General features: G+C 43.0%; 2 protein-coding genes across 4 annotated transcripts in view; one reads left to right on the top strand and one right to left on the bottom strand.

The window, feature by feature from the left end:
• Positions 1 to 2,357, top strand: part of KATNAL2 (katanin catalytic subunit A1 like 2) — a 177,946-nt gene extending 175,589 nt beyond the window's left edge. For all 3 annotated transcript variants that reach the window (XM_068665313.1, XM_068665312.1, XM_068665314.1), the window contains one exon: positions 91 to 2,357. In XM_068665313.1, the coding sequence (XP_068521414.1) occupies positions 91 to 245 (155 nt within the window). In that variant the 3' untranslated portion in view covers positions 246 to 2,357. The remainder of the gene's footprint in view (positions 1 to 90) is intronic.
• Positions 2,358 to 8,137: 5,780 nt separating this feature from the next.
• HDHD2 (haloacid dehalogenase like hydrolase domain containing 2) lies at positions 8,138 to 14,416 on the bottom strand. Its single transcript, XM_068665705.1, has 3 exons — positions 14,159 to 14,416; positions 9,947 to 10,133; positions 8,138 to 9,022 (listed from the first exon to the last, which is right to left on the bottom strand). The coding sequence occupies exons 1-3, from the start codon at positions 14,405 to 14,407 to the stop codon at positions 8,907 to 8,909; spliced, it is 552 nt and encodes a 183-aa protein (XP_068521806.1). The 5' UTR covers positions 14,408 to 14,416; the 3' UTR covers positions 8,138 to 8,906.
• Positions 14,417 to 16,044: the final 1,628 nt, after the last annotated feature.

Below are 16,044 nucleotides of genomic sequence, written 5' to 3' on the forward strand. Positions count from 1 at the left end.
CATTCTACTGTTTTTATATAGTAAGTCATATGTTAGACTTAAAAGAATATCTTTTGGTAGTAATAATGTTATTTGATCTGTTTTCTCTAGGTAACAGTAACTTACCTGTGATCCAACTGGACACAATCACAACAGCAGATTTCCTAGATGTGATTGCCCATACCAAGCCATCGGCAAAAAAGCTGAGCCAGAAGTACACAGCTTGGCAGAGAGAGTTTGAGTCAGTTTGGAGAGAAAAATCCTAAAAGACTGAGAACTTCAAAGACTTTTGCTATCCAAAATGGCATCTGTGTCACCTCCAAAGGATTTGGATTTGATTGATTTTGATTAATTTTTAGTCTTTTTTTCGTGGTATTTGTTTACAGGTCTGTAGTACAAGAGCTGGAGCAGAAAGCTTGTTAAGAGCAATTAGATGGTTAGTGTAATTCTTCCTTTCTGAGACTCACTAAATCATCACAATCAGAGCAGCTCTAGCAACAGAGGCTTGCATGCCTTTTTAATGAAGCAAAAGTAATCATTTTCAATGAAATTCAGTTTAATAGTGCCTGGTAAACTTGGTTAGTTTGTTGTTTTAATCTGCAATCAGAACCTTGATCATAGAATGGTTTGGGTTGGAAGGAACCTTAAAGGTCATCTTGATGTGCCAAACATATTACGTTCCGGTTGGTTTGGGATATTTCCAAGGTGGAAAGTGCAAGGGATCAGAAGAATTTGGAATTATTGTAGAAAATCAGCATTATCTAGGCTAATCTGGCTAGAAACTGGATTGCTGGTAACCCACTGGTTTGCAGCCAGTCATAAAACGTGAGGTGAGTCACATAAAAAAGGTGAGTCTGTGCAGTGCTGCGGTATTACCCAAGTTGGAGACTTTGCTGCTGATAATCATGGCCAAGTAACCAGTCAGGTGCCTGTCAAGCTTTTTATTGGAAATTCTAAATCATTTTTTCAGCCTTTCATGACTCATCACTGTCCCCCTCTTACCTTCTCTCTTGCTTGGCAAGACAGTTATTTTCTGTTTCTTCCAATGTTTTCTTTGCATGGTTTTCTGTGAAGCTGCTTTTTTAAGTGTCACGATGCTCTCCAGCATGCTCCCGGACCTCTGGAGAAGCAACAGTCCCCTTTTGTTCTATTGTCTTGAGACATGGGGTTAGAAATTAGTTGGAAAATTGTCAGGTGTGATTTTTCTGTATTTGGCACCAGTGGTATTCCACTAGTTGATCAAGTCTAACAATACAATGTATCACAAGTTATTACCTACACCTATTGGGATGAACCTCACCCTAGTGATGCAATTAGTTAAACACCAAGACCTGATCAAAATTTTAAAAGGCATTCAGGAAAATGGGGAGAACACTAACCATTGTCTATCGTGATATGAAGGAAATAAGCAGAGTTTTGCAAAGAGTGAAACAAGATGCAAATCACAACTGGTGGGATGCACTCTTTGGATGGTCGCCAACTGCAACTGGGATTTTGAACACATTGGGTCACCCAATTATTGTTTTATTGATGTTAGTTGGTATAAGTTTAGTATTGTCTTTTGTAATACTTGTTTGGAATTGGAAATTGTTACAACGAATGGCGATATTAGCTTTCTTGTCGAAAGTACATGGCAAGGCATTGAGGGATACATATCATAGAGATTGGGAAGAAGAATTTCTGTATTAAGTAAAAGAATTTACTAGATTTTCTAGAAAAGGGGGTACTGAGATATGGGGTTAGAAATTAGAGGGCGACTGATTAAGAATGAATATGTAGGCAACACTCATTGCTTAATATGTGCTACATTTGCGATGTACTGTGGTTGTGCTGTGCTTAGGCCTCGAGATAACAGGAGCCCCTGGGACTCCGAGAACCGGATCAAACCAGCCTTAGGGTTTGTATTGTGACCAAGGGCTCAGAGATAAAGAGAAGTGTTTGTGAAAAGACAAGAAAAAGAATGCCAAACTTGCAAGGCCTCGAGATAACAGGAGCCCCTCAGACCCCAAGAACCAGATCAAATCAACATTATGGTTTGTACTGTAACCAAGGACTCAGAGAGCATGCGCAAGAAGACAAGGTGAAAAGTTCAACCCTGATGAAGATATCTTACTTCATCCCAATGACCACCCGGACGACCACCAGAGAGTACTACGCAAGCGCAGAAGGACTGATAAGACAACTAGCATACGAAGCAGGGCTAGGTGGAGCTAGGAAATGAATATGCATAGATATGTTGCAAAACTTAATGCATATGTAACGTTTTAGGGGATAAAAGAGAATGCGAGTGAACGAATTCTATGAATTGTTGCGTAATGCCTTTGGGAGCTATCCCGCATACGCCTGGTGCTGAAATAAACCATATATCTACTTTATAACTTGTTTGCTTTGAGTTGCAGAGCTCTTCTGCGAATCAGTCTCACACTGTCATAAATCTTCATGGGAAATTATTTCACAGGATTTTACTTATAGATTTCTCACTTCCCTAACTTGCCTTCAACTACAGGCCAAAAATCTCCCATACATACTCCAGGCAGCAAACAGATTGAGAATTGTTGGGAGAACATTAGATGGGTGAATTTATTCATAAGAGTAGGTTACCGTTTATGATGGCACCTAAGATAAGGCCTCCAGCTATCATGTGTTTTGAGATTTTTTTTGTTTCTTTTTTTCCCAATTGTACATTTGGCAGAGATGTTAGCCTCTCAGTGTTACTTTCTTCCTGGGTGACGTAGCTGTGCATATAGGGGGTGTGTAACAGCAGCTCTGATTTCATTATACAGCATGCAACACAAACGGTATCTAAAGCTGCTTTTTGTTCCTAGGGGGAGTGTATTCTCCCACTTCTACTGCAGAACTCCCTCAGGCCGCATGTTCTGTCTCTGGAAGAGATTAAATCCAAAGGTAAGTAACCACCCACCGAGATGGCAAAGAAACCATCTTTGATTTAAGGAAAGTTCCCCTTCATTCATCACAGTGATTTTTCTTAATAAAGGATGAGCATAGCTCATTAACACAAAATGATATTTTAAATAAGGTTAATACCCCAGTACTGTATAGTTACAATCTAATAATTTAATTTAAGACTCAGGAGCATTGTAAAACAACTGTAAAGGACTTCAAGTATTACAGTTTGCAAATGGATCAGAAAAGCTATTTACCATCATTACAAAGTTGGTTCATAGGGGTAGGTTTAGCACATACAAGAAGCAATGCATCCTACATGTCGTGGTGGTTTTACTCGGGTGGGCAGCTGAGCTCCACCACAACTGCCCTCTCACTCTCCCTCCTCAAAGAGGAATGGGGAGAAAATACGATGAAAAGGGCTCAAGGGTTGAGATAAGGACAGGGAGATCACACAGTAATTAGTGTGACGGGCAAAACAGACTCAGCACAGGGAGATAGTAAGATTTATTGCCTAAATAAATCTTACAAGCTAGAGAAGTGAGAAACAAAGGAAAGAAAACAAAAGCACCTTCCCCCCCCCCCATCCACCCTCTTCCACCTCCTCCCCCTGAGCAGTGCAGGGGAACAGGGGTTATGGTCAGTCTATAGTGCTTTGTCTCCACCGCTCCTTCTCAGTCACTCTCATCCCTGTACTGTAGGGTCCCTCCCATGGGATACCATCCTTTCCAAACAGATCCAGCATGGGCTTCCCACAGGCAGCAGCTCTTCAAGAACTGCTCCAGATATGGGTCCGTACCATGGGGTCCATCCCTCGGGAGCAAACTGCTCCAACCTGGGTCCCCCACAGGCAGCAGCTCCTGCCAGGTCACCTGCTCCTGCATGGTCTCCTTTCCATGGGCTACAGGTCAGGTCCGGTCCGGAATCTGCTCTGGCAGGGGTCCTCCACAGGCCCCTGCCTCCTTCAGGGCAGGTCCACCTGCTCTACCATGGTCTCCTTCATGGGCTGCAGGAGGACAGCCTGCTTCACCATGGTCCTCACCACAGGCCGCAGGGGACTTCTGCTCCGGCGCCTGGAGCACCTCTCCCGCTCCTTCTTCACTGACCTTGGCGCCTGCAAGGCTGTTCCTCATTCCTCTCACTCTCCCAGCTGCTGCGTGGCACAGCATTTTAAGACAGGGGAAAAAGAAAAATGTGCTCTCACAAAGGCACAAACAATAACACTTACTGGCTCAGCTCTAGTCAGCAGCAGGGCCCTTACCTAACATGGGGCAGTTTCTAGATTGTTCTCACAGAAGCCACCCCTATGGCCCCCTGCTACCAAAACCTTGCCACATGAACCCACTACACATGTGAGAAAGATCTCAATTTTATTCAGACAGGACCTTCTGTGAAGCTATTTTATTCATGATTGCAAGGGCGGGTGTTGTGGTTTAACCTAGCCAGTAGCTAAGCACCAAACAGCCGCTTGTTCACCCTACCCCCTCCCTCTCTGGGATGGGGGAGAGAATCAGGAAAATGACACCTGTAGGTTGAGATAAAGACATTATTATTATTTTCTGTCTTAATAATTGAACAACAACAACAAGATGATGATGATAGTACTCCTACTATTACTGTGCATAAACAAGTGATGCACAGTGTAATTGCTCACCACCGCCTGACTGATGCCTATCCCTGAGCAGCCGCCCCCCCCCCCCCACCCTGGCCAGCCACTTCTATATATTGCTTAGCATGACATCAGATGCTATAGAATACCCCCTTTGGCTAGTTTGGGTCAGCTGTCCTGGGTCTGTCCCCTCCCAGCTCTTGCTGCACCCCCAGCCTGTCTGCTGTCAGGACAGAGTGAGAAGCTGAAATGTCCTTGGCTTGGTGTAAGCACTGCTCTGCAACAATTAAAACATCAGGGTGTTATCAGCACTCTTCTCATCCTAATCCAAAACATAGCACCCTACCAGCTACTAGGAGGAAAATTAACTCTATCCTAGCTAAAACCAGGACAGCAGGCATCCTGCAAACAGGCGCGCATAGTACAAGTTTATCATAACCTTATATTCCCTATTACCCGACACCTGATTTCTCCTGTTTCCTCATTGTCTGAGTACTACAAGTTCACAACCTATTCAATGCACTTTTTTCCTCTCCTCCTGGCATGCACCTTCATAGTACCTACACTGTTCACTCCAGCCTCCCACCTTCTGGAGCTTTTTCTGCATATCTGTCCAGGCTTTAATCGCAAAATGAACTTTAAAGAACCCTTGGGCCACCGGGTCCTCAGGATTCATCCCTGAGGACTTTCTAATTCTCGCCTTGAGTCTTTCATGATTTCTGTGTTGTGGGTTGTTATTATCCCAGTTAGATAAGCAGATAGAGCAGAAATATTGGTATTACTCCTGGTCTGGGGGGGGGGGGGGTGTTAGTTCTTTCCCATTCTTGCATAGCTGCCCGCTGAATCATTCCCCCCCCCCCCAAACATTCTTCTTCAGTGAATAACATAATCAAGATTGACATTCTTCTCTGTCCTGGTTTCAGTTAGAACAGAATTAATTTTCTTCCTAGTAGCTGGTGGAATGCTGTGTTTTGGCTTAGGATGAGAAGAGTGCTGATAACACCCCGATGCTTTAATTGTTGCAGAGCAGTGCTTATACTAAGCCAAGGACATCTCAGCCTTTTGCTCTGTCCTGCCAACGGGCAGGCTGGGGGTGCAGTAAGAGCTGGGAGGGGACAGACCCAGGACAGGTGACCCAAACCTTACACCAATTTTAGTTTAACACACTCTGGTCAGATCTGCCGTTATCTCAACCTTTCGGGCCCCACGTTGGGCGCCAAAAAGACTGTCGTGGTTTAACCCGGCCGGCAGCTAAACACCACACAGCCGTTCACTCACCCTCCCCCTCCCTCTCTGGGACGGGGGAGAGAAATGGAAAGTGAAGCCTGTGAGTTGAGATAAAGACAGTTTAATAAGACAGGAAAATAATAATAACAAAAAAAAAATAATAACAATAATAATAATAATAATACAATGGTGATAATAGGAAAGTAATAATAATATGTACAAACAAGTGATGCACAATGCAATTGCTCACCACCCGCTGACCGATGCCCAGCTTAACCCCGAGCAGTCCGGCCCCCTCCCCCCGGCTAGCCACCCCTAGATATTGTTTAGCATGACGTCAGATGGTATGGAATACCCCTTTGGCTAGTTTGGGTCACCTGTCCTGGGTCTGTCCCCTCCCAGCTCTTACTGCACCCCCAGCCTGCCTGTTGGCAGGACAGAGCAAAAGGCTGAGATGTCCTTGGCTTGGTATAAGCACTGCTCTGCAACAATTAAAACATCGGGGTGTTATCAGCACTCTTCTCATCCTAAGCCAAAACACAGCATTCCACCAGCTACTAGGAAGAAAATTAATTCTGTTCTAACTGAAACCAGGACATTCTCCCACCCCCGAATACAAATTAGGCCTTAGAAATGGATTTGACTGTTCTGCCAGGCCCTCAATTAAAGACTTCATTTCCTTCTTAAAGTTCCTAACCTCTCTGCTGGTAAGGGAGTTCACATCAAGTATTTGTCCTTGTCCCACTGGAACCTTCATAAGAGGATACACAGTTAGCGTTAGTACTGTTAGTATCAGGGAAGGCAAAACTCTCAATCTCTCTTCTACATTGTTCAAATTTTTGCCAGAGCCTAGAGTGCACTCCTTCTCCAGGGACAGCATCGATTGAGTCCCTGTCTCCCCTCCTGGAGCAGCTGCTGCTGCCGCCTCCGGTGCAATATTAGGATTACAGGGAGCATAACTTGATTCATCCTCTGAAAAAGGAACCTTATTGTTTACATATAAATTCAAAGCCTGAATTTTCATCAGACACATATTTTGGCCAAAATACTGAAGTTCCTTTTATTTGCTTTTTAGGCCAGACAATTACACAATTTCAAACCATTTCATATATATACATGTATATATATAATTTAGAATCTTTTTCCCTAGTTTTGGGGTTGTTTTTCCAAATCCTTGTCATTCTCCCCAAAGGACTATCTTTAGGCACAATCCCAGGGTCTCCATCCCTACCCCGCTGACTCTTGGAACCCTTAATCCCCAGCTCTTCCTAGTGTGCTGCTGTGGACTTTACCACCCACAGGGTACCACACGCCTTCACCTAGGATTAGGACAGAGGTGGGGTGTACTGCCAAGCACCTCACAGTGCTCGGGGTACCATACACCTAAGGGCCCAAAACCCTGAGACTCTTTCGCTCGTCTATCTTTTGCTTCATAAGTTTCCATCCACGCCCCCCCCCCCCGTGGGACTATGGAACCGCGGATAGGGACTCTGCACTCACTTCACACTAAAAGTGTGTCTGATTCACACTCCACACAAGAGTCCCCCTGAACCCACCCCGAGGCAATATACGGTAAAGTTTGCCTTACCTCAGTCCATTCACAGACTTCCTGGTCCGGGTTATCAGCAGTACTCCCCATGCCTGTACTGTGTCAGTGCTAGACTCCCTTCTCCCCACTGCTTCGCAGAGCCTGTCTTCAGATTAACAGTCTCAGTCCTTTGCCAGCCATACCGAGACAACCCACCACCCCGATGGGACCGCTGAAATCAGTGGGGTGCACCTTCCTGTCTGTGATGGAAAGAAAACTTCGGCAGGCGACAAGATCCCGGACGAGCCCCGAAATTGTGAGAAAAATCTCAATAATTTTCTTCAGACAGGACCTTCTGTGAAGCTATTTTATTGCAATGCCTGCAAGGATGCCGGCAGGCATCCTGCAAGAAGGAGGGCACAGTAAAAGTTTATCATAACCTTTTATTCCCTATTACCTGACACCTGATTTCTCCCCTGATTCCTCATTGGCTGAGTACTGCAGGTTCAGAACCTACTTGACTCACTTCTATACCATATATGTACTATTTGATTTGACCAACTGTTAATTTCTCCTTTTCCTTTTTTTTCCTTTTTCTCTCATGACTAGAGGGCCCATGATTTTTGTTTCTACTGATTTCATACTGGTCATCCTGTTTTCCTTAGCTATCCTCCTTATTTTGGGACAGTGGGACCTTCCCCTTCTCTGCTTAACATACCCCACACTGCTATGCTACACAATCACTTTTGAATATGCAAGATTAGTGGAATTTTCTACTGCAAAAACATCTTCTGTTGCAAAAACACAACTTTGTTTCTCACATACACAGATCTCATTTTACAGCTCTGCTAACCAACTGTATAAAAACTGGAATCTGGCCTCATGGCTTGCAAAGGTTTTTTTTTTTTATGTTATGGGAAAAATAAGTGAAATTTTGCAACTGTAGCATTAATAGGACCCTGCTGAAGTCTAACTTAAAAAATTCAGTCTAAGGCATTTAATACCAGATTTTTGTTTGTGTACTATTCTTTTTAATAACAGCATCTAATTAAAACATCTGTAAAATGCTGAGTTTTAGTTTTATGTAAAATTTGAAAAACAAATACAGGATGTGCTCTAATGAGAGGAAAGATGCTAACAGTAGTTATTATTAACAATGGCAATATTTTAAATTAAAAATCACTCCTAGATGTGATAATCACTGCCTTTAAATTAGAGACATACTCAGTGAAATTGCTACAGTCTAAGGCTCTGTTAGTCTTTGCAGTTTACTACTTGAGTATTTCCTGTGAGTTTTAAAGTTTAGCTTATTCAGCAGAAGAACTCAACACTTTTCAGAGAGGGCTTTTCATCAATCATTTCCTGAAACCTGAAAATAAACAGAACTCTGCCATGCTCCCTATGTCATGCATGAAAGCAGTTGTGTTGTAGCTCTTCTGGTGCTGGGTATCTTACCTGCTGAGCATCTAAAAATCCCTAATCACATCCTCATGAAACTACTACAGGAAAAGGGCTTTGCTCTGACTGCACTGGGGCCACATCCCAACTCGAGGAGAAAGAGTTGAGGGCTAGGTTTCTGATCCAATGCATGCACCAATCCTGTGACCTTAATTTGTGAACCAAGAGTATAGGAAATGATGAAACATCTGCTTCTTCAAACTATTCCATTTCCCATAGCATATGGTCTAGGATATGTTCCACTATCTCTGGGAAACTCTCACAGGTTAAATAAGGAGCTGGATTGATTTTGTCTTCATCTCCTGGTTGATATTTACCTGTAACAAATGAATGAATAGATGTATTTACCAAGCTCCTTTGGGCATCCTTTTTTCCCCTTGAAAGCAGCAGCCTTCCAGGGTCAGTAACAGCTAGACACAGGATGCCCATCTGCTATTCTCCTGCAACAAACATCTCACAGATCTTCTCCAAACAAACATTGAACTTTACTGAAGGTCTGCCAGGGGCAGCTCCAGCTCAAGCATAGTGGTACTTATGCACTGGTTTCAATCTGCCGTGCTATACTGGCACTATTCTCTCACTGATTATTTAATGTGTTGTAAGTTCTTGAAATGATAATGCTATCATCTTCCCTTCTGACTTATGAGAAAAAAGAGGAAAGAGATGGTTCTATCACAGTATCAGTAACATTTGTGATACCTGTAGGCTGCTCAAGGTTCCACTGTAGATAATTACTGGTAGAATTACTAGGGAACGTCAAACTTCCGGAATAAGCAGAGGTTTCATTGATATGACTGATCTTGGCAATCTAAGATGTCACGATAACAGTTCTCTGGATTCTTTGACTACCACCCAGGATTTTAGAGTCACTGAAAAAGATTCACAGCTACATGTTCATCCACTCCCACCCATTACTTCATACCAACCTGCGATCATTAACATTAAAAATAACCTGCAGCCTATCCTGACTTAATTGCAATTTACTACTTGGCAGGCTGTAAAGCTGTAGCTGAGGAAATGTATCTGCTGAATTCACCCAAAAGGAGTTGCTCCATAATAAATACACTCAGGCTCTCCCAGCAAATCCTTGGTGTACCAAACCGCAGGGATGCCAGGCCTCTAAAAATGTCTAGGGCTAGACCCAGGCCCCTCTGCTCTGGGCACGCGAGCTGCCAGTGCTCAGGACAAGGTCACGGAATCCACCACTGTCCCCAGAAATGACTGCGCCATCGAGTACTTACCTGTCCTTACCAAAATCCCACACATGCCCGTGTTCTGTGCCCCACTATCATCATCCCTGCAGTCCTGTGACAGAATAGGAGATGAGTTAGTTTGTGGGCAGGGACATAATTTGTTAACGAATGGCTCATAATGTTCTCTGCCTTGCACATCACTAATCAGCCACACCAAGTCAAATCCTTTAGCAACCTATTAGATAAGCTGTTGCAGAATGGTTTGCCATGTGCTGTTGCCTAATCAAATAGTGAGACCTAATGGTGCTGAAATGGAGCTGTTAAATCACTGGGCCCATGGCATAGCAGTCGGATCAGTAAAGGAGCCTGCAGATCCCTCACTATCTGGCAAACCACACGGTTCTGACTGTGGTCCCACATGGCTCTTTAAGGCCTCAGAGACTGCTCGCCAGGTGCCGAGCAATCCCACTGCAGCCTTGTCATTTTTAGTTGCAGAGTCCCACACCTTGACCTCAGTTTGGTCCCATGTTTCAGGCTCATTAACTGTCCAATTGTTAATAAGAAGAACAAGATGCAAGGTTACCAGGACAGTCCTTGTTTCTAAAAATGCAACTTAAGAAGACTTAAAATTAATTGAAGATTTGAAAGGTAAAATTAAACCAGATGGATGGGTATATTTAAAAGATAACCGCGTGATAATACCGTCTAATTTGATATGGCCCATAATTCTTACAGAACACAATAAAACACACTGGGGAGCTGACACATTGCATAAGAGCCTGAGTCAGACATTAGTGGGACGAAATTTATACACAACAGTAAAACAAGTAATAGAATATTCATTGTTTCGCTGTATAAATATGAGATAGTTTGTCACTTCGAACATGCACAATAGGCGGAAAGATCCCCCGTGCATCCAGCGCTGCAATAAAGAATATACCACTTAAGGAAATTTCGGTTTTGATCTTTAAATCAACAGTTCATCTGTTCTACTTTAAGCACTAGTGGAGGGAAAACGAACGACGCTGTGAAATATGTTCATCTGATTCATGTCAATATGGAAAAATGCTAGGGCCGCACCATATGATGAATGTGACCTTCCTCAAAGGAAGGGTTAAAAGAGTTGTTGAAGGTGTTAAAGGTGTGGCATGTAGTATTTGACAGAGCTGTTTGAAGTTGAATGAGCAGGGAAAGAGGATGTAGGAATGTTAATAGTTCTGCCTCAACCCCAGGCCGAGATCTCAAAATCACAGGTGTGAGCCCTCTGGGGCAGAGGGACCATGATGGGTCCAAGAGAGTTGTCACGGAAACAGAAAAGCAGCTAACTCTTAAAACAACCTGAGTTTATGAGTGAGCTCAGATTGCCAGTGGGACCGCTCAGGGAACTGTTGACAACTGCATTCCCCTGACCAACCCCACGCTGAGACTATAGTCACCCCGGAAATAATAAATGGTAAATACCAAAATCTGGTTAAATTGGGAATTGAGAATCTGTTCCAACAAGATCCAAAAGAAACCCCTACGGAATTTTTGGACCAACTTTGAAATGCAATGGAAAACAAAACAAAACAAACAAACGAAACTGGAGAAAATAGGGGCTAAGTTAGAACAAGGAAAATGGACACTGCCAGACAGATGAGAGAGATTGCCAAAAGCTTATGCGAAGCAAATATTGGAACGTTTGCATGCACAGACACATTGGGGTACAAAGGTGTTAAGTGATCATTTACTAAAACAATTTGGTTGCATTGTTGGTTTTTTTTTTGAAATAGCAAAGCAAATTACACAACGTTGCTTAACTTGTCAGAAGATAAATAAGAAAGTGTTTTGACAAGCAGCCACTGACAAGCAGCCATGGGAGGGAGAAAAACAGCTTATAGTCCTTTTGAGAAAGTACAAGTTGATTTCACTGAATTGCCCAAGGTAGAGAGGATAAAATATCTATTAGTAATAGTAGATCATTTAACACAATGGGTAGAAGCTTATCCCGTAGCACGAGCTACGGCACAAATGGTGGTAAAAATTCTATTAGAACACCTGATACCTAGATATGGGATAATCCAGTACATTGATTCTGATCAGGGCACACACTTTACTTCTAAAATAATAAAATCATTATGTCAATCATTAGATATTCAGTGGAAATACCATACTCCGTGGCACCCACAAAGCTCAGGGAAAGTAGAAAGACTGAATCAAACAATAAAACAACAATTGGCTAAATTAACGATCGAGACACAAATGCCCTAGACAAAATGCTTACCATTGGCATTTCTAAACATAAGAACTAAACTACACAGTGAGACTGGATTATCACCATATGAAATGTTATATGGTATGCCTTCTTCTCAAGGGATGCCTCTAGGAAACAATGTAGTTGAGGATCGTAGCATCCAGAAATATATAATTACTATTGGAAGTAGATTACAAGAGCTAAGAGAAATTGGAATGATGGCTCAAACACCACCTTTAGGATTTGCTATTCATAAGATACAACCAAGAGACAAGGTCTTAATAAAAACCTGGAGGGAAGAATCATTGAACCCCCAATGGGAGGGACTGTACCTTGTTTTACTTACTACTGAAACAGCTGTGAGAACAGCAGAAAGGGGTTGGACCCACACATCCAGAATAAAAGGACCAGTAACTACTGAAACTTGGAGGGTTGAGTCTGCTCCTGGGAAACTGAAACTCAAGCTAAAGAAGAACTAATATTCTGGCAACGAGGCTCTGCATGAATTAAGGGCACCAGATAAAGAGGACAAGCCTGAAGGGAGGAAAGGGAGAAGGCAAGACCGGGGCAGGACCCTCCACTGCGGTGTGTGTGGTCTACCGAGGGAGGCAACCCCTATGGGTATTGACTGCCGAGTGAGAGGGCCTCGACCGGACTACTCCCACACTAAGGTCAGGTTGTCCTGAGAAAATAACATAAGAACCTTTTTTTTAAACCCATATAAAATTGTGATTCGTTTTCCAGGAGCTGGATCACCCCAACAGGCCGAACGGTAACACAAGCCTGAATCGACCCTGAAAGCGGGCCCAACCCCTTGATTGAAGGCATTTGCCTATTATGATCCAGCTATGTGGGCAGAAGACAGATCATGGGGCTATAGGACCGCTATATATATGCTTAATAGAATAATTAGGTTACAAGCTGTAATAGAAATAGTTGTAAATAAAACCGGAGATGCACTTGGATTAATTGCAAAGCAAAATACCAAGATGAGAACTGTTTTGTATCAAAATCGCTTAGCTTTGGATTATTTACTAGCACAAGAAGGAGGAAAATTTAACTTTAGTAATGGCTGTTCAAAGATTGATGATGAGGGTGTTTCTTCCTAGTAGCTGGTAGAATGCTATGTTTTGGCTTAGGATGAGAAGAGTGCTGATAACACCCTGATGTTTTAATTGTTGCAGAGCAGTGCTTACACCAAGCCAAGGACCTTTCAGCTTCTCACTCTGTCCTGACAGCAGGCAGGCTGGGGGTGCCTGTTTCAGGCACCTGCCTGAGGTATCCAGAATGGATCACCTTCTGCTGCCCTTATTGCTGTGAAATGGGCACATCTGAAAGGAAAGCAGCTTCTAACTGGGTCTTTAGAGGTGACTATCTGGGGAAGTCAGGGTGACAAAGCACCCATTTAGGTGTTACAGTTATGAAATGAGAGATAGGTGGTCAATACAAGGTTTTACATTTAATAATCATCTATTAAGAGAGAAGTAGTCTCCAGTATGTGCCCACACATCAGCTTCTCAGCAACTTGTGTCACTGCTGGCCTAACAATAAATGCAGGACGCTTTGATATTGAACTTTCCCTAAGAAAGATCTCCACAAGACAGTAGGACAAAACATGCTGCAGTAGCATAGGACCAACATCAGACACGTGAACTACTAGAAGTACTAGTTCTTTATAGACATAATCTCTCTACAATAGCTGAGGGAAATCTGGTTTCCAATAAATCATCACATTATTGCTTTAAAACATTTCAACATTGGTAGGCGCAATAAATCTCCAATGGTCTAGTGATAAATATTACTTTCTATGCTGGAAATTAATAAAAAAAAGGATCAAGTTATTTCTGAATTCCTGCCTATTCTCACTACTCCTCAAGAAGCTATCACAACCGCAACTTCAAACTACTTAATGTTAAATTTAATAGAAGAAAGGATCGGGAGAGTCCATGATTCAGGCTTCATCATGGCTAGTAAAATGCAGATGGCTGTCATTCCACAAAACAGAGTTCAGAATGTTTCCTTATTCAGCACCTTCTCCCATGTTGTTCTCCATGCACCTCACCTGTGAAGTCAGGAAGGGCCTTCTTGTCCACCAGGAGGAGAGGCTGCACCTGCTTCTGCTCCAGAAGATTTCTGATTGCTGTCAGAGATGTGAAGATTTCATTTTCAGCAATGTCAAAGCCCAGTTTCGTCAGCCTCTCCAGGAGGTCTCTCTTGCACTCCTTCATTGTGTTGGTCACAAACCAAATCATAACTGGAGCACTGCACAACCTCATGGATGAAGAGCAAAGACAAATTTGCCACAGAATGCTTTACATTCACACATGGATGAACAGAAAAGAGCATAAGAAAATATTTTTTTCGAACCTCTAAGCAAAAAGTCCTGGCTGTTCTTTGCAATGAAATGACATCTGCTCTGCATACCTGTGAGAGTTGGCTGAGGCTGACAAATGGCACCAAGAGTGCTGATAACATGCTGATGCAGAGCAGTGCTTACACCAAGCCAAGGACATCTCAGCTTCTTGCTCTGTCCTGCCAGCGGGCAGGCTGGGGGTGCAGTAAGAGCTGGGAGGGGACAGACCCAGGACAGGTGACCCAAACTAGCCAAAGGGGTATTCCATCCCATCTGATGACATGCTAAACAATATATAGGGGTGGCTAGCCGGGGGAGGGGGCCAGACTGCTCGGGGTTAGGCTGGGCATCGGTCAGCGAGTGGTGAGCAATTGCATTGTGCATCACTTGTTTGTACATATTATTATTACTTTCCTATTATCACCATTGTATTATTATTATTATTGTTGTTGTGCATCACTTGTTTCGTGCACATTATTATTAGTAGTAGAAGTATCATCATTGTTGTTATTATTGTTATTATTATTGTTGTTATTTTTGTTATTGTTATTATTATTTTGTTATCACCTTTGTATTATTATTATTATTGTTATTATTGTTATTATTGTTATTATTGTTATTATTATTATTTTTGTTATTATTATTTTCCTGTCTTATTAAACTGTCTTTATCTCAACTCACGGGCTTCACTTTCCATTTCTCTCCCCCGTCCCAGAGAGGGAGGGGGGAGGGTGAGCGAACGGCTGCGTGGTGTTTAGCTGCCGGCCGGGTTAAACCACGACAGTCTTTTTGGCGCCCAACGTGGGGCCCGAAAGGTTGAGATAACGGCAGATCTGACCAGAGTGTGTTAAACTAAAATTGGTGTAAGGATTAGACCTGCTTAATAGTCACTTGTCATAATGCTGATTGCTTTAATCTCAACTCTGCTGCGCCTGTTTTCCAAATTGAGTATTATAGTACATTATTTTCCGTATTTGCTCTCTGTCGTGTTGTTTATCCTCTCCGGGCCCTGGTTTCAGATCATTATGGTACTGACTGTTGTAGCAATGGCTTATGAGACAATGAGATATCTGGTCATGACTCTAACTTGTTATTTGTACTCAGTAACATCGTCGACTCTGTACTTTGGAAACTGTATCTTGGGAACTATTAGCAATTATACCTATTGTTTTTTTCCATTAGGGAGTCAATCTGTGGAGGGGAATGGGGAAGATATTTTTTCTTACTTGATTACTCTCCCTTTCTCCTTCACCACCCCTGTATCCTCCTGGATCACTCTGCCTTCCTCCTTCACCACCCTCTTATCCCCCGAGCTTGTCACAATAGCTCTCCAAGATATTGAATATTCTTGGGATACTCAGACCACCATAGTCTTGTTGTTCTGCCTCCTGAATGCACTTCAGATTCTGCTTAAAGTTAAACAACTACTTAGGAAGCTCATTCGGAGATCTGCCCGGAGGCAGTATAGTTGTGGGTGGCAGGGAGTATGGGAGGATATGGGCAGGCATCTAGAGCAGTTGGCACCCCCAGTGTTTTGGAAATTCACCCCTGAACAACTGC

Source organism: Anas acuta, chromosome W (genome assembly GCF_963932015.1).
Source record: "Anas acuta chromosome W, bAnaAcu1.1, whole genome shotgun sequence".
In the NCBI taxonomy this organism is placed as follows: domain Eukaryota; kingdom Metazoa; phylum Chordata; class Aves; order Anseriformes; family Anatidae; genus Anas; species Anas acuta.